Raw genomic sequence first — 18490 nt, forward strand, 5'->3', positions numbered from 1 at the left:
ATTATATGTTATTCCTTGGCACCGGGGAATTGGTGGCCGAGGGGGCTTCCATGCACCAGCTCGGAGAATGTGGAGTGAAAGCTCGCGCTGCAGAACCCAGGATTGTGTGTTCAAGCCCCACATTTGCCCGTTTCGATCTGGATGAGCATTGTACCGGCGTGCGGTCGTGTATCACTACTACGTGATGCACGTTAAGGGCCCCAGGCTAGCGGTCATCTACAGCTGAGAGAGTCATTGCCCGTTGAGGCAGATCGAGTTTGAGACTGTATAAATATACACACAACCCGATTCCTCGGCACGCTGCTGGTATTGCTGTGCTGATGTTTGGACGTTTTTTTTTTGGTCGTTGAAATGACTACTGTGGTGCTTGGGTGAAATAACCTGGTCAATTACCTCCTCGGCCGTAGTGCGTCGTTCACTTGTTACTCTCTCTTCTCTTCTGGTTAATGTGGCTCAGATAACAGTCATGAAGTCAGCCCGGTTGAAGTTCTCTCGACGCCACATTCTCACATCTCTGGCCAATCATCCTGCTTTCGCGCAAAACTCACACACCTTGTCTTCTTCGATACTCCCGAATGCGCCTCGGTCGCCCGCTCCGCCGCTAATTTCAGTCCCGTGCCCACTGTTTTATGACAACCTCCTTGACATGACAAATCTAGCTTCTGTATCTGGCCATCAATATGGGTTAGTGCTCAATTTGTAAACTTGATGTTTCAAAGTAGCAGTACGAGCTTCCTCCAGCATCTACCAGCAACCAAGCAATGACAAAAACCAAAGCTTTAACTTCCAAGACTAAAAACCCAGGAGTATGGGAACACGCTGGCCAACCCTGCTGAGGACAAGCCAGGATGAGGACCAGCCAGGAGTGGGACAAGCATGTAATCTCAGTATATGGAGAGGTGTCCTCAAAGTTCCCAGCTTTAAAATTGTGGTAGTGTTTGAGTTGGTTTAAGTTCGAGTCTCAAAAGAGCAAATAATGCAATGTTATTTATTTTGATTTGCATCCCTTGGATTCTGGCAGGTGTTTGGTACGAAGGGAATGGAATAGACATGTTCATTTATGCATTCTATTGCTTCAAAATAGGCTTTCACTGATTTTAAGTTGGTAATGGCATGGGAGGACAAATACGCTGCTCAGGGTGTAACCGGATCGTTTGACTACTGGGACGACTCTTTTACAGGGGACGACATCCTGTCCAGCACCAGCTTGACCGTCTGGGACCAAGTGCACGAGGGGGTCGCACTGCAAGCACATGAAAGGAGGGTACTGCGACTTTGAGGTCAAGCTTGTACATCTACCATTACAGAGTCCTAAATGGATGCCAATTGCTACTGATGACCTTATGAAGGTGAAACGTCCCTGGATCTAAAGGGAAAATCTGATTGAAGGCGAGCTGAAGTTGTTTCTGACTTTATTCTCTTATGACTTGAAAGTAATCTGCCTACTTCATGAACTTTGAAGATGCAAAATTTGTTTCCGTAACTGTCCCACTTCAACGTAATGTGCACATTGAAACCTATTCCTTTTTTTTTGTTATTTGGCGAGAAAAAAAAGCCAACGAATCTCCCTCTTCCTTTTCGCAATGGGGAGGTGTGGAAGATTGATTGGATATTTTAAATACGCAACCAGTTTCATAAGTGAATGAAGATAAAAGCAGAATACATGTTCACAGATTATTTGTGAATCCTTAGACTTGGTGAAGTGAGTAGTTTATGTTCGAGTCATGTGATTATAAAGTCAAAACCAGGTTTAGTGCATTTTTAAGAAGCCTTTTAGACCTGAGAGTTCTGCTTTGACTCGGCAATACACAACTCACCTTTGTTATTCCTATAGCACAGCCGAAACTATAAACACGAGCATGTTGCCTGACCAATGCTTGAACTGCCGTGAAATCGACGAAGTCCCTATCCTTCGAGAACAAGTGTCAACGGGGATAGTCGAAAAACCAGGGTATTTATTGCACACGCATACTCGATTTCAAGCTTGCAGATTGAAGTAATTGTTTATTGAATCCATTCTTAAACCTGTTTGAGATTGTATTGGTTCATATTCACAGTATATTTATTTTTCATTTCAGCAAGGAATAATTTAGAGACAGATGTTGGTGTTCAGGCGTGATGCTTTTATTTTCGTAACATGCAAGAGTGCAAAAAATTTGACTTGGCTTTGTAAGCTGATCTTTTTATGTATTCTTCCAAACAGCATAGCAAGCAATAATATAAGGGCTACAGCTGCAAAAGTGGCTACACCTGGCATCTCATTTGTTTTATAGCGTGTACAGGTGAGACACTATACTCCGTTTCACGGTCACTTGGCAAACATTGCGACCCAATAAGAGCATCGGAGCCAGGCACATGACAACACTCCACGGTCGAGTCCTCGTTATCGCCACAGCAAGAGCGCCATCTGCGACAAAACATAGTTCTAGGCTTTTTTTTTTCTCTTCTTCTTTTAGTAGTGTTGCCGTCGGATTCTTCGGACCGCAACACTACACGACACTGAAGAAAGACTAAGACATATGTTACTTATTAACGACACTTAATATAGATCAACACTTTTGAGAAAAACATGGCTTGTGATCGACGTTCAAACAATCGTAGCCATGAATCGACCAGTTCCGCTCAAAACATCGCCCTAGCATTAGCACCCGCCACAGATTCATGGGCAAATTGAGCATGTGGTTGCCTCATAAAAGTGTTACTGAAGACCTTGCTACTCTAGCGGACGATAATGTTGCTGCAGTGGACGTCCATCCGAATTCGTTTGGTTTCTGAGCATACGACAGCCTGTTCTGGTGGGTGGTCCTTGCATTTGGCGCGGTGACACGGACGCTCCTGTGACATGCTGCCATGTGCCTCGCTCCGACATTCTTACTGGGTCGCAGGAGCCGTAGCCTTCACAGTTCACCAAGCTATCGTGAAACAAAGTGTAGACTAAGTTGTCCGCTAATGAAAGTAGCGTTGCCAGCATCATGTATTATGTATGAAACAGTGTATACTTCGAGAAAACGAATAAAGCCATTCATCCTTTCCACTGATTGTTTTGGTTCATTAGTAAAACTTGGTTCAGTGAACTTTACATTTCAGCATTAGCATGGACACAACAGGTAAGGTCAATTACAAGTGGTTTAGAGCAGTCCAAACAGTTTCCAAGTGGCTCATGCAAAGCAGCTGACATGAATCTACTTCAGCCGCAAGGCACACCAAACTGAATATTGGTGCTTCTAGGAAATTGGGATCAACCAAACAATTCCATGGAAAGGTACACCACCAACAGCTTTGGTGTGGGGGTGAGCCCTATCTGCAGCGACAATACTGAAGCCTCGCAAGCCACCATCACTAACACATGCGAGTAGTCACTCGGTGCCTGGCATACTTGGGCATTGATGCAACAAGGAAAGATTATCAATGAGTGGACTAGGAATGTGGATCCAAATGGGACTGTCTTCACATTCTTCACAATCGCTGTATGACCACCATCTGTTGGAGTGTTTCTGGATGTCAACAGTCCATCTGGGACCTAGAAATGACAAATGATATTAGAAAGTTTGTCACTTACACACTCAGTCCCAGTCTGCTGAGCGAACAAAACAAAAATATGTACATGTTAGCCATTGTTTACTCCCGTGTCAATTCCATGGGGCGCTCATTAGCTAGGCTTGGATAGTGCACGATATCCGAATTTTCATCTTGGTATGGGAACGAAAAAGGAGACAAGCGACACACAAAAACACGTCAGACACTGACAGCGTCGATGTGGTTCGAAGACACACTGCGCAACACATTTTGCAGAAAGGCGGCATCGGTACTTCGTTGGCAATTCACTCATACTGGGTAATGTGAAACGGCAAATTTGTACTGTCCGAGTTGGTTCAGTGTATTACACGTAACAGCCATTCCAACTTCATTCCTGAAAGAAAAAAAAAAAAAAAAACTATCGCGTTTTTGTTTTAAGTTTTGAGCTCTGTGCTTTTCTACAGTGCCATGATTACAACCGTAGACTACTATACCAAATACTATACCAAATACTATTTGGTATAGTAGACTACTATACCAAATACGATGTATGACTATACTGCGTCTCATCTAAGTGCGAACGAAGAGAAAATTACAAACGCGAGAACGCACTGCAAGATCGCACATGGCAGCTATGATCAAAGCTCGGGACTCGCCCATGTAGATTTAACTTCGATCGTATTTAAAATGAAACGGAACATAGTTTATACGGCCTCCGTGCAGTTTCGAGTCGAAATTCCTAAATATCACCTGCGAAAATGGGCTTCGGAGGATCGCGAAAACACCACATTCTCGGCTGTTTTTCGATTAATAGCGCCTATCGACTCCGCCACACAAGATTTCTAAAGACCTGCTAGAAGGCAAAATCTGTTGTGTTCGTAAAGGAAGCACAAGATAAAAGGCAACTTACCGGTACAATCGGGCGGCGGTCTCGTGGTGACCGGCGCAACCGGCGTTTCAATCGCGAGGCTAGGCAAGCGCCTTCTCTTGATGCTCTTCGTCATCTTCATCTTGGAATCTTCGAAATGCTTCTAGCAGACGACAGAGGAATCGTAAGGTGCACAAAGCTGCTCGATCTTTTGAACTCGGCAAATTTTAACCGGGCTACAATAAATAAAAGACTCGCGGTCGCCGCTACAGCACGGCCGCCATGGCCGACGCCGATGTTTGTTTACCCCCCGGCCTCCCCCGACATGTGCGAGGGCGGAGCTTAGCCGGAATCGTCATCAACCTCCTCTCCCACCTTCGCGCCTCCTTTCTCATGCGCAGAAGACGAAAATGAGCCCACTTGCGAGGCGTATTAATAGGGCATCTGTGCGTAAGACTCGTGTTTTTACTCTTCATCATGTACACAGAGCAGTGATGTCATGCATTTGTTAAGGTCCTTGCACTGATTTGCTTTGCTTTGTGGACATTTTGGCTACATTTTCTTTTCGTAAGTATTCACGGCACCCTCATAGCACCATGCCTTATCTGCAGGCGCGAAGCCTGGGTTCGGTTCTGCAACAACGGAAGTCTACAGGGGAAGACTCCATGGCAGCTACGAGACAGGGTATAGTTTGCCCCTTACATTTCAAGTAGTCAGCTCTTCTGCGCCCTGGACACCTCCGTCACAATGCGTTGCCAAGTGTGGTAAGCAGACCAATAAACCTTCCGTGCACTTTGTGACTAAGCATGGTTAACCCGCTCTTAAAAGTGGTTACCACATGGGGTTGAAATATTGCTTTTGTGGGCTCATTACATTTTTATATTATTTGCAGGGACGACACATGGCGACATTTCCAGCAAAAGCTCTCCAGGTTCAGCAGTTTTGCATGGTGAGCTTTTTCACTGAAACTAACATAAAGTGGCAGCAACTGCCAGCACCACTGCATTACCTCATGGTCCTCATGACTTGAGCATTTTGCAAAAGAACTAGGTGAGATTAGCTGGGAAAAGTTGGTTGAACATGGACAGAGGTACTGCTAGAAGTTCATTTCAGGCCCGTTTATAATGACATGTTTTACTTGAGGTGACATAATCAACGTCACAGAGCATCTTTTGCCTTGCCAACACCCAGTCTTCCATAATAAAGCTGCCCATGAAAGAAAGTGATTTACATTTTGTGTTAAAATAGGCGAATTCACCATATATTTGCAGAGGTGAGTTTGATACCCTCATTGAGCTACACATGCTTCGGCAGTTCAGACTCACGGAGCTTCTGTAGTCACCCTGATGAACAGTCTTCCGAAATTAAACTTTCGTGGGAACAAGGTGATTTTCTTTGTCGTGTGTTAGAATAGACACATAGGAAGGAACTCAACTACTATTCCATGGCCAACTTCACGCTAAACTTGCAGAGAGGATTTCGCCAGCCTCATCGAGCTGCACATACTCCGGCCACTCAGACTGGTGGAGTTCCTGTAGTCACCCTGACGACCAATCTTCTGAATTAAACCTGTCATAAAAGAAGGTGAATATACTTTTTATCCGTTCAAATAGGGGAATAAGGGAGGACTTCCTCTTCTCCTTTGCTAAGTTCACATTAAATTTGCAGAGCGGATTTCTGTGGCTTCATTGGACCACACATACTCGTGCACCTTACTAGAGAACAGTCGACTAGGGGCCAATAATAAGTGGTGGCCGAATATTGTTTGTGCTATCTTTTTTATTCCCTTTTCTTTGTGAGGTTGCTTTCTCAAGTGGTAGAAACAGCGCAACTTGACGTAAAACAGGAAAAAAGGAGTATACAGACAGGCGCAGTAAAAGTACACAGAGAGGCACTGTTTCTGCCAGCTTAAATGAACGACCAACTCGTCCAACTTTCCACTCTCTTAAACTTGCTTTCTTACTTGCAGTTTTTACAAAAGCTTTTTTTGTAAAAACTGTAAAGCTTTCTTTTTTTTTTTGCGGTCCATCACATCTACGCTCTACGTCAAGATGCTGCTCCTGCTCAAGAGTCCAGCGGGGACGTGGCTGACATGGAGATTTTGGTTACTTCACCGTCGCCTAGAGACTCTCTTTCTGGCTGTGCTGCTGGGCCTTCTCACAAATGTAAATGCTTTCTATGATGCGAACTTTTTTTTTTTTTTTTCGTGAAGTTGTAAAAGATCAGGCCGCAAAAATAAAAAGCCAAGGCTCGAAAAACACCAGGGGATACTAAACTTTATCTTGAGAGCAGATGACGCAAAGGGTCACATAACACCAGACCGACTAGCTGGCAGCTACAAATCGAAGTTTGTTCAAAGTTCACCACATTTTTGTTTCACGGTATTGTCATTGTCAAGCACACAAAAATACAAAAAAAATGTTCCACACGCAGGTGTTAACACCGTCAAATCAAAACAGCTGAACCGGTTTCACTGAATCATAAGTCTTCCCGCAAAACCTCACGTAAGACAGTGTTTTTTAAAGTTATCGAAAAGCTGCCGTGGTCATATGTGTGTGATGCTGAGCCTGTCATGGTCCCTTGTCCTATATGCAAAGCTTTAGTCGCCTGTTGTTGTGCGAGCGCTTCACTGTTACAATGCCATGGGCATAAGTAAGGTATGGTCAAGCTTTAAGAAAATGCATTTCACAGTTTGAATGCCTATTCTGACTTGCATGTTTCTGTGTGCGCCCTTGTCTTTTTGGACTATCAGGTCTCTGGCCAACATGAAGCGCCTAGTCCAACATAAAGATGTACTGTTGCTTTTCTAAACTTGAATTGCATGTGTAATTTGTCAAACTTGCGGTTCTTGTTTAAAGACACTTCAGATCATCGAAGAATGTTCTTGAGCGTGAATAGATTACATATTTAATAAATTGATGGCGACTGAAAGTTTTTCTTGGAGACCTAATCTGGGTCATTTGTCCATTTGCAGCACCCTGCAAAAGCCGCAGCATCGGCAACAAGAAGGTGGACGCATGAGAGCCCAGGTGCGACAGCTTCAAGAGCGTAACAAGAGGCTGCAAAGAAGGCTGCAACGACAAAGTCAGATGAGGACTGTTGCCGAAGTCGTTGAGAGTGTCCGCGTTCATGTGTCTCCTCGTTTCGCCGCACTCGTTGAAGCCCAGCTTAGAATGAGCAATGTGAGCCGGTTTGGCCAGAGATGGTGCAGCCACAACAAAGCCTTGGCTTTAGGCCTCTACTTTCATAGCCCCAAAGGCTATAAGTATCGCAGGCGACTGCTCAGGCTGCCATCAGTAAGGTCACTGCAGCTATGGCTTCAGTGTGTGCAACTAAACATTGGATTTTACCCTGGCATTTTTGAGCTGATAAAAAGGCGGGCAGCTTCTTTTCCTCGAGCCGATCGGGCCTGCAGCATAGTCTTTGATGAAATGCACATCAAAAAAGAGCTTTCATACCACCCCTCGTCTGACAGGTTTGGAAGACTTAAAGAACATAGTGGACAGCAAGGCAAAAAACTGGCAAATAAGGCTCTCATGTTCATGGGGAAAGGAGTCGGAACACCGTGGAACCAGCCGCTTGGCTATTTTTTGCTCACAAAGGCACACCTTCAGATGTACTAAAATATCTCCTTTTCCAGTGCTACAGCGCCCTTGTGGACGCTGGCCTGAAGCCGGTAGCTGTTGTATGCGATGAACGGTGCCAGAACGTGTCTCTTTTTCAAGCATCGTAACTGCCGAAAAGCCTTACGTAGAGATCAATGGCAAGCCCCCTTTTTTTTTTTCGATCCTCCGCATTTTTTGAAGTTACTAAGAAACATGTTATTTAAATACGACTAAAAAGTTGGTGATTACATAGTGAAAAGTTCCTACATCAAGGAAGCTTATGAAAAGGACCGTAAACTTGAGATCGGTTGTATGCCAAAGCTGAAGGAGAAGCATTTTAATTTGACCTTCTCGTCAAAGATGTCGGTGAAGCTAGCAGCTCAAGTGTTTAGCAATCACTGCGCAGCTGCAATGTATGCCCTTGTTACTTCTTAGCAATTGCCAGCCACAGCTGTTCACACCGCGAGATTCGTTGAAAGAATCGACCGTCTCTTTGACAGCCTAGATATCTCGCAGAAATCTGCAAAGACGCCATATGCCTCTGCAATCTGTAACGGTTCTATCCATGAGGAGTTTCTGAAAGAGTGCATTCTGGTTTTTAAGAGCCTGCAAGTACTCGGATGTGGAAGGCAGCCGCACTGCATTCGTGGCTTCTGCTTAACAGTTAGGTCTCTACTGCTGCTCAGCAGTCACCTCGCGGTTAATTGCGGTTTTTCCCACCTTTTAAGCCGCCATCTGAACCAGGACACCCTTGAAAACACTTTTGCTGTTATACGTTCAAAATCAGGAGCAAACAAGAACTCCACTTTCCGTCAATTTCAGGCTGCGTTCAGGCACCTTTTGATTAGCAACCTATTCAAGCTGTCGGAAAAATCAAACTGAGCTGATGACATGTCTCTCCTTGCTACGTTCCCAGCAGACCTTTTGGCACCTTCTCCTCGTCTTGCCTTAGGAAGCACAGTTTTTCTTACCACGGCAGACGATTCGCCTTCAAACTACACTTTGGCTATAGGAGAGAACATGGTTTATTTTGCTGGGTGGCTGGCATCGAAATTCCTCAAGGTTCATTCCTGTGTAGGAACATCCCAGAAATATGAGTTGAGGACAGAAAATGCGTGTTTTTCTGAGGGAAATCAAGTGCTCTTGTATTTTAGTGTGAAAGGAACTGCCGACTCCCACTTTGGAATCCTCTCAGTTCCTTCTGCTTCTTTCATATTATTTGTTGAAGCCTGTGAGGAAGTCTTCGAGACATGCATCAACAACCTAATTTCAAAGGAGAACGTAGGACGGACTCTTTGCGTCCTTTTTTACCAGAAGATTTCAAAGTCTCTGACTGTATGTGACGAAAGTGTTTATGATAATTTGTTTTCTCTGATTGCCAGAATCATTCTGCACTGGTTCGCGCGAAAAAGAAATGCTGACTATTTCATACAGTAGCAAAGTGTAAAGCTAGTCTGCAAGTGCGCAGACTACGTATGTGAGACCACCCAGAGTACTTTTTAAAGCAGTGCAGGCATGTTCTATTCGAGCCTTTCATTTTCTTCGGTTTCTTGAGGAGTAATGTAGTCTTCTAACTTATTCACATATATAAAGTTTAAAGCTGTGAAGCAAAACTGGCTTATGAAGTGCAGCATACCACAGGGCTCCAAGAGGGTTTACTTCACTTGGCTTCCTTGACCAGCACCAAACAATCGCTGCGTTGCAGTGTAGCAGCACCAGCAGATGCAAGTTAAGATATTTTCAGCATTATGGTACCTTGCCCAAGGAATGTGTAGAAAAGTGTAGCTTTTCTGTGTATTACAGTGGTGGCCTTAGTTGTCGTCGGAACACTGTGGAACCTCCGAGTTATTAGTGGCTGCCTATCAACTGTCAATGTCCTCACAACATCCAGCCGATTGTACAATGTCTTATGTTGTAACAGTGTGCCTTATGTACCGATCTACTAATTTTCTTCGACCATGACCTTTTGAAAATAGTTGATACCGATTGTATAATTCTAGTGAGTAATCTGAGTGAATGATTGTAAGGGAATAAAACAAATAAAACGTGACTGTTAAAGCGACGTTGGACTTGCATTAGAGTTACTGTTGTGTATTTCATACGCCCAACACACTCCAGCAATTTGATTCACTCTTTTTTGTGACATTACAAAATTTGCTTTAAGGTTTCTCACATACTTCCCAGGGATCCTGAAGGAACAAAAAGCAAAACACTGCGGCTGGAGTTTGACCACAGTGCAAAGACACGATGGTTGTGACGAAATGAAACTACTCTCATAGCAGGTCGGCTAACAAAGTCGGCTACAGAAAAAAAGCATTTCGAACAAAATATAAGAGCAAGGGCAAATAAGGGTGTAAACGATCCAGTATTCCAGTATAGAGTAAACACAAGGTGTAAACACCCCAAGAAAAATCCCAGACTGCAGGTGAAAAGAACGACATATACACTAAAAAAGTGTCAAACAAAGCTCAAACACGGAGCTATGTTTGAGACTTTTTAGTGTATATGTCGTTCATTTACCTGTGATCTCTGGAATTAGTTTTGTTTAATTTTCGCGCCAAACCGCACGCACGCATGACGTCACAATTTTTTTCCGGAAATGTCGTCATTTCCTGTTGATTTTTTGTTCCGCCGGAAGTGTCCCCACGACTCATAGATGGCGCTAAAGCAGCTCCATGGGCCGCCATTTTTTCGACATGTGGGCTTCTATGCAGGGGGGTAAAGGTGGGTGAGGAGGAGTGGCAAATCCCGTGCGCCGACATCCTGGGTCCCGAGTGAACGATCGCAAAAGAGAGCGACAGAACACGAGAGAAAGAAAGCAACGTTGCCATGGGAAACACGGAGAGTGAAAACTCTCAGCAATATAAACAGTGATAATTTAACGTCGTAAACTAAATTCTGAACTACTCTAACGCTTATAAAAAGCAATAAAGTCATTACGCTGCATTAACTTCCCTTCTGTCGAAATCTCGGAAATCTGGTGGTCGCGCAGTTTCGTATTCCTCAACCGCGCCCAGCCGCGCCCCACCAGCGAAGCCGGGTATATGGTTTAGTTTAGCGTTAACGCGAGGCCGTACATCTGCGCGCTATGCAAAAAGAAACCTTCGAAAAGAACGCGAGTATCTTTCCACCGGTAAGTTCGTGGATTGTTGAAGTTCACGAAACTGCTCTGATGATGTAACCGTGTTTGGGACCCAGAGGGTCTGCCTGCATGGTCCGCCGCTTGCGGCAGCCAGAATGTATGGGAAAATGGCGGACCTTTTCCTCTAGTTTTAGTATATGATCTCTATGCTTCTATGGAAGCTTCGCTACCCATGTACATATACCTTGGTACAGATGGTACAGAAGCGAAAGGAGCGATTTGGTTTCGATTTCGGACACAGCATGGCGCTGATAGGTTATCAGGGTTTCCAGCGTCTTCGGCCTCTCAGCCACTTGCTGAGAGGCAGAAGTTAGATGGTGCCTGTTTTAAATAAATTATAATTTTGACAAAAAAAAAATTTAATGCTTTAAAATGAAGCGAAACAAAACAGTTTTGTCATCTACTTTGGAGAAACAAATTTTACCAGTCAGAGTCAAAAGTGCGTCTTAGTTTCGGTTTAATATCGAGAAAAAGATTTCTTATTTTTATTCAACATAAACCTCTCTTTATTTTTTTTTTTAAATTGCGGTTACAAAGATGTGGGTGCATACGATGACATTTTTATTGCTAGTTATTTTTTTATTAATGTAAAATAGTAAAAAAAACAAGGGTTGGGGACGGGCAAGGGGGACGGAGGACGTTGTAGGCCACTGATCTCTATGTCTATTTGCTGGATCGCGTTTGACCAGCTCCTCCTATGGACCGGAATGCGGTCACTGGCGGCCATCTTTAGGTAGAGTTATATCATCTCTAGCCATCATAGTAAAATGGCGGACAGCGCAATGGCGGCAGGCTGCCATAAAATAGCCGTAGATCTAGTACACTGTACCGTGGGTGACATTTCGTGCTTGATTGAAGTTGTTCGACGAAGCAGATTATGGAAACCCGGCGTGAACGGTAGCCTCATCTTTGAGGACCCGGCAAAAGTTCTACGAAAGCGCAGCACCGGGGGAAAGCAGCGCAGCTCGCATCAAAAGCAGACTCCGTACCGTCGTCTGCTTTCGATGCTTCTTTCAATGCGACTTTTGATACGTGCTGTGCTGCTTTTCTCCCGGTGCTGCGATTTTGTGAAACTTTTACCAGGTCCTCAAAAACCGGACTACTGTTCACGCCGGGTTTCAAAAACATGTTTCGTCAAATAATTTTAATCAAGCACGCAATATCACCCATGCTATTTTGACCGCAGCCTGCCAACCCACCTGCCAAAACGCTATCTGCCGTGGATGGATCATAGCGGCTGCAGCAGCTTACATTGGCTAGAGGTGATATAACTCTACCTAAAGATGGCCGCCAGTGACCGCATTCGCGGAGCGGGCAAACGCGATCCAGCAATTGTCATAGAGATCAGTGTTGTAGGCCATTACACCAGGCAAATCATCTAAGGGCATGGTTAAAATAGCGCGAACTTTACAAGGACAAAAAATGTACACGTACGACAGGACTGGCGCAACGCCAGACGTGTGCCTTCTTTTTCCTTGTCAAGTTCTCGCTATTTTAATTATGTCTAATAGCAACAAACTAGCCCAGTCAAAAGTCGTGTTACTTCTAAAAGGACTCGAAAATAAAATAGAAAATACAGTAGTGCGATAGTCTACGTCACGGGACCCTGACCCCCCTGACCGCTCGCTTTCCAGCGGAACATCGCGATTATATTTACCGAGCAGTATCTGCGTTTGATATTTGGCGATATTTTTTGCAGCGTTGTAGAAGTAGCATGTTGAATTTATTGTACCCTCGAAAAGCGGATTGGTACCTCGTTGGTTTTCACCGTTTTCACTCATGTTCTGCGCGTGCTTGCGCGTTCACATTTCTGTTAGCAAGGGCATAAAGTTCGCGCTGAATGCGGAGCTTAAACAATCGCATACTCGCTTTCGGCCTTTTGTTTTTCGACATTCGTGGTTATATATAACGTCGATTAAATCATACTAATATTGTCAGTGCGCATCCTCTGTGGAACAGTACGGATGTAAGTAAATACACCCATGCCTTTTAAACTAACTCTTGTTTAGCGCACGAATATCTCGGACGAAATTAATGTGGCATACATATTCCTCACAGCAGCCCGACAAATGCTTCCTCGGAGGCTCCAATTGAAACGGCATTGAGAATGCCATTTCCCGACAACAGCGCCGCGGAGCTGCCCTAGCGGACGTCCCTGATCTAACTACGCCCGATCAGCGCTGGCCCGATAGCCTGCGCATAAATGCGCTGGTTTCGGTGTCGTCGATCGCAGTGGAACCGTACTGAAAAAGAAGATCGCCGCCAGCATCCTGTTCCCTAAACCCCACAACATCTGCCCAAGCCACAAGCTTCTCGGCGGACGTTCCGAAGATGCATCGCGTGCTCAACAGTCTGCCAGCGAAGGCGTCGCGCTGCCTCGGCGCGTGTCTGCTTGCCGCGAGCAGACGCCAATCTTTTGTCGCGTGCCGATGGGGCGGCAGCAGCACTGCGGCGGAACCGACGGAACCCCGGCTGCTTACGTCCTCCTTCCCGGGGCCCAAATCAGAGGCCCTGAAGAGCGAGCTCAACGCCATCCAGAATACGGGCGCCGTGCAGATGTTCGTGGACTACGAGAAGTCGATAGGAAATTACTTGTACGACGTGGACGGCAACGCCTTCCTGGACATCTACACGCAAATCTCGTCGCTGCCACTCGGCTACAACCACCCGGCCCTCGTGGCGGCCGTCAAGAACCCCGCCAACGTTGCCACCTTCGTGAACCGCCCGGCGATGGGGATCCTGCCTCCGAGCGACTTGGTGTCCCGTCTCAAGAATGCGCTGCTGTCCGTCGCGCCTTCGGGTCTTGCCGAGGTGCAGACGATGGCCTGCGGGTCCTGCTCCAACGAGAACGCCTACAAGGCCGTGTTCATCAACTACATCGCCAGAGAGCGCGACGGCAGGGCGCCCACCGAGGAAGAGCTGCACTCCTGCAGATTCAACAAAGTCCCAGGGAGCCCCAGGCTTTCTCTGCTGTCCTTCGACGGCGCCTTCCACGGCCGCACCTTCGGGGCCCTGAGCACGACGCATTCCAAGGCCATCCATAAACTGGACGTGCCGTCCTTCGACTGGCCCATCGCTTACTTCCCGCAGTACAGGTACCCCCTAGAAGACTTTGAGTCGGACAACCGTAAAGAGGACGACAAGAGCCTGGCCCACGTCGAAGAACTCTTCCACGTGTACCGCAAGAAGGGCCTTCCCGTGGCCGGTCTGGTGGTCGAGCCAATCCAGGCCGAAGGTGGGGACCGCCACGCCTCGGACGACTTCTTCCGCCGTCTGCTCAAGCTCGCCAAACAGAGCGACGTCCTTTTCATCTGCGACGAAGTCCAGACCGGCTGTGGTCCCACCGGTCGGTTCTGGGCTCACCAGCACTGGGGTGCGGAGGATTCCCCCGACTTCGTCACTTTCAGCAAGAAGATGCTGACCGGCGGCTACTTCTACAAGGGCCACGTCCGTCCCAAGGAGTCCTACCGCATCTTCAACACCTGGGTTGGTGACCCGACCAAGCTGCTGCTCGTCCAAGAGGTCCTCAAGGTTGTGAACAGTGAGGAGCTCCTCAGGAATGTCGTAGAAACAGGGGACTACATGATGAAGGGGCTGAAGGAGATTGGGAAGCGCCATCCAAACTCCTTTTTTAACGTCAGGGGTCGCGGAACCTTCTGTGCAGTGGACCTACCGACGGAAGCAGACCGTAACAAGTTTGTGCTGGCCATGCACCTCAAGGGAGTTCACTGCGGAGGCTGCGGAAATAACAGCTTCAGGATCAGGCCAGCACTGACGTTCCAGAAGAAGCACGCAGACATCATGCTGGACCGCGTCGAGAGAGTTCTTTCCGATATGTTCTGAGCAAGCATGCTGCATTTTCGTCTTTTCAGAGTATGCCCCAAGGGCCGTTGTTGATGGGATATGTTCCAACGCATTTGAGCCTGGGAGGACGCGACAAAACTCCAACCACTGTTTCCACCTCTCTTTCCGACCACATCTCGAATTGGTCTAAATGTTTCTCGCCTATCGACCTGCCTTTTTGGCATCTTGTTGTTGATGTTGACCAGTTGGTGTTGTCATTTGTTCATTGTTAATTGACAGCACAGAGGAACAAGTGACTGAGGAGGTCTTGAAAGTTGCGAGAAGAGCGTCAGCTTGCAGGTCTTATTACCCTCTTGGCATTTTACAAGCCGCGAGGTTTACATGTGGTAATGCAAGCATGCTATTTTTAACCAGGCCAGCTTTTTTTCCCCCAGTTTATAGGTCCTTGCTATTACTGCTTCGAGGCTTATACCGCCAAAATATTTTGAGAGCTATGCTTTAGACGAGTATTTTTCCTGCACCAGTTAGGGTTTTTACAGTAAACAAGGCAGGCATTTGTAAGCATGCCGAGGGGAATGGACAGCCAAGTGTAATGAGGAATGAAGAAATGACTGTGTACCTTTCTGCCGAGTATTACCACTCTCCTGACATACTTGTTTTTAACAACAGTGTACCACCTTTCTTGTTGTCACATTCCTTAAAAGTGCCTGCCTATGTAACAAGCATGTACGGAAGTTTAAGAAGGTCCACTTGGTTCAAGTAGCATTGCTAGTTTACACAACTGCCCAGCCAGGTCTTCGTGCAATGCTTATCTGCAGCAGAAGGTAGCAGAGCTCAACAGTTGCCTTTCAACCAAGCTGTTGAGTCTGCCAGACCGTTGAGCCCCACTTGCGGTGATATCATCTGCGTGGCATACATTTGAAATTGTTCCTCTATGTTGGGTAGCTTACGCAAACAGATGTTCATATTAGCACTTGTGTTTTAATTTAACATCTCGTTTTTATGTATACATTTAACAAATGTGCAGTATATATTATTTGTTTGTAACCTTGTTACTTATCCCGGTGGTTACATTGTTATTGCTCAGGGGTGTCAAATGGATAAAGAGCACAAAACGAACAGAAAGAAAACAGACATGTACAAGTACATGTCTGTTTTCGTCCGTCTGTTCGTTTTGCGCTTTTTTACTGTTCCATCTGTTCCAACACGCTCGTCACAATCCTCATCTGTCTTATGTCATTCTGAAAACTAGTGCGACTGATTTTGTCCAGAACTGGATCGAGCGCATTTTAATATTTTAAGGAATAAAGGTTCAATATCTGTCCACATTCTGTCAAGCGATGTAGCAATTTAGGAATAGACCCACACACTCTTCTGTCTACCGACCTTGCTACCTTTATGAAACGGGGCTCCCTCAATGATGGGCAATTTGATACAGCACGATATGGAAATGAACTCTGTTCTGGCTGGCAAGCTCCAATACCGTGCATCATCAAACAATGGATACAAAAAACAGGTGGATACCCGGAAGGCATCAAACAGAAGAATTAGAAAACATTTTCAAATGGAGGCTCGGATAATCAAGACATCTTTTTTGTGCTGCCTAATGTGGTGTGGGCAGAGTACACCAGAGTGCTTACAGCACATCATAAGCAGTTGCCAGTGGGCATCTAGCTTTCAGGTTGCAGCCAAGCTGGAAGTAAACAACACATTAGAACTAAGGGAGGAGGCGAGCTGGTGAATATTAACCATGCTGCATTAACCCGAGACTGGGGTACGAGGTAAACATCAAGACGTAAAAGGGACAAAATATACAGGACGTCATGAACTCGGGTAACTCGTTTATTTAGTCCACCTCTTTATGTAGTGTCAAACTTTAGGTCTTCAACACCAACACAGAAGGAAAAAGTGTAGTTTAAATAGTTCGAGCATTACAATCGTCATTGCACAATGCAAGAATGGGGACAACCTTGCAGGTTGACATGCTAAGGCAACGACCATCCTACAAACTTGAACAAAAGGAATCGGATCATTCTCCCCTTCTCTTCTAAACACAGTTCCCACTTTTGGTGCAAAAGACACCCTCTCTACCCGATAGCCTGATTTATACAATTGCCTAGAGATTTTATCCGTAGAGTCACCATTACCAATCTTTTTTTTTACATCATTCCTTTCCTTGTGTATGATTTACATACAAGTGGGAGGTAGTGTTTTATAGCAGTCAAATTTAGCCTCGCATATGCTTTGGTCATTTTATCTGGGTATACACATTTTCACCCTCCGTCACATGGGCACCGCCATCTTTGAGTCTGGTGACGCAGCCGCAATAAGGTGACTTCAACTCGTCACTCCTCGCGCCTTGGCCAAGTCGTCACATTCATGTTTTTTGTTGCGTTATACTGCAATGTTTTACTTTGCTTTGTGAAGTGCCGTCTGATACTGATACTGTCTGATACTTCGGAGTACCGGATACGCGTAAGGAAACCAGTGTGTCGAACCGAAAAAAATATGGGTTCGGTTACGGTTCAGGTTCAGGTAAATTTATTTTGTTCCGGTTCAGTTCCGGTTCGATTACTTCGATCCGCGAACCGGTTCGGGGCGCTGAACCGGTTCGTGAACCGGTTCGGAAATTATAAATGACAAATTGCAACATCAAAATAAATTACAAATAAAACATCTGAAATCAGCACATACAAAACGGGATACATCGTAGTGTAAGGCTCAGGGATTTCTACCAGGAATGGTTTCTTTATGTGCACTCAAAGGTTACCTTACCGACGTTTACGCATTCGGACTTCATCTAATTGGGTCCGACGCAGTAGCTGTAAAATCCGCGACCTCCTTAGAAACCCACTTACAAGTAGAACTCGCTAACCATCCCGCCACCTCGGCGTGTAAGCAATTGAAGGAACAGTGGGGAGAAAATACAGCTTTCTTTATTTGAACTAGCCTTCAATAACTCAAATTAGACCCTTAAAGAAGTTTTCATTAAACAACATACGGAATATGAAAAACACTTCATCGAACGCAATGCCAGAAGGACGTAATAGCATAAATATTAAAATAGAAGAGTTCGCTGTCTCACAAATATGTTAGCTTCTAAGTGCCTATACGAAACCGGATGCATTATTATCAAACTCCACGGCCTTTTCTTTTCTCATTCCGATGGAAGCAAGCTTCAAGAACTCGCACGTTCTAGAAACGTGTTATGAAATGAGCACACAGCAGCATTTAGGATTTACGAGATTGTAAGAAATTAAAATCCCGTGACGCGATTTTTTTTTTTTTTTTTTGCACAGCCTTTTAATTTTCTTTTTTCCGTGCAAGCCGCGACCAGCGCAATACTGGTTCCTATGTCAAGATTCATGGATGCAGCGTTATATTCCTAAGACTGAGTAAAGAAGAAAAATATGTAAGTGAGGTGTGTGTCAGTTGACGGCACTTAAAAAACAAATGGCATTGATAGCACATTCATTGTCAACAGCACGTTGCCGAACCGTTTTGACATGAGCCGGTAACCGTTATTTTTTTTCCGGTTCAATTCCGGTTCGGGTT

At 45.5% G+C, this 18490-nt stretch overlaps 2 protein-coding genes across 2 annotated transcripts; both read left to right on the forward strand.

Annotated features, from left to right (window-relative positions):
* The first annotated feature begins 8880 nt into the window (after window positions 1-8880).
* LOC121835327 lies at window positions 8881-9496 on the forward strand. Its single transcript, XM_042289398.1, has one exon. It carries the CDS (start codon window positions 8881-8883, stop codon window positions 9424-9426), a length of 546 nt encoding a protein of 181 aa, XP_042145332.1. The 3' UTR covers window positions 9427-9496.
* A 3785-nt stretch (window positions 9497-13281) lies between these two features.
* LOC8031512 (4-aminobutyrate aminotransferase, mitochondrial) lies at window positions 13282-16261 on the forward strand. Its single transcript, XM_002405926.4, has one exon. The coding sequence runs from the start codon at window positions 13463-13465 to the stop codon at window positions 14972-14974; it is 1512 nt and encodes a 503-aa protein (XP_002405970.2). The 5' UTR covers window positions 13282-13462; the 3' UTR covers window positions 14975-16261.
* Window positions 16262-18490: the final 2229 nt, after the last annotated feature.

The sequence above is a fragment of the Ixodes scapularis genome, unplaced genomic scaffold, assembly GCF_016920785.2.
Source record: "Ixodes scapularis isolate PalLabHiFi unplaced genomic scaffold, ASM1692078v2 PGA_scaffold12__126_contigs__length_90152505, whole genome shotgun sequence".
Lineage (NCBI taxonomy): Eukaryota > Metazoa > Arthropoda > Arachnida > Ixodida > Ixodidae > Ixodes > Ixodes scapularis.

What these genes read in the sequence shown, in the direction of transcription:
- LOC121835327 (XM_042289398.1), top strand. Translation starts at nt 8,881, where the DNA reads ATGTCTCTCCTTGCTACGTTCCCAGCAGACCTTTTGGCACCTTCTCCT.
- LOC8031512 (XM_002405926.4), top strand. Translation starts at nt 13,463, where the DNA reads ATGCATCGCGTGCTCAACAGTCTGCCAGCGAAGGCGTCGCGCTGCCTC.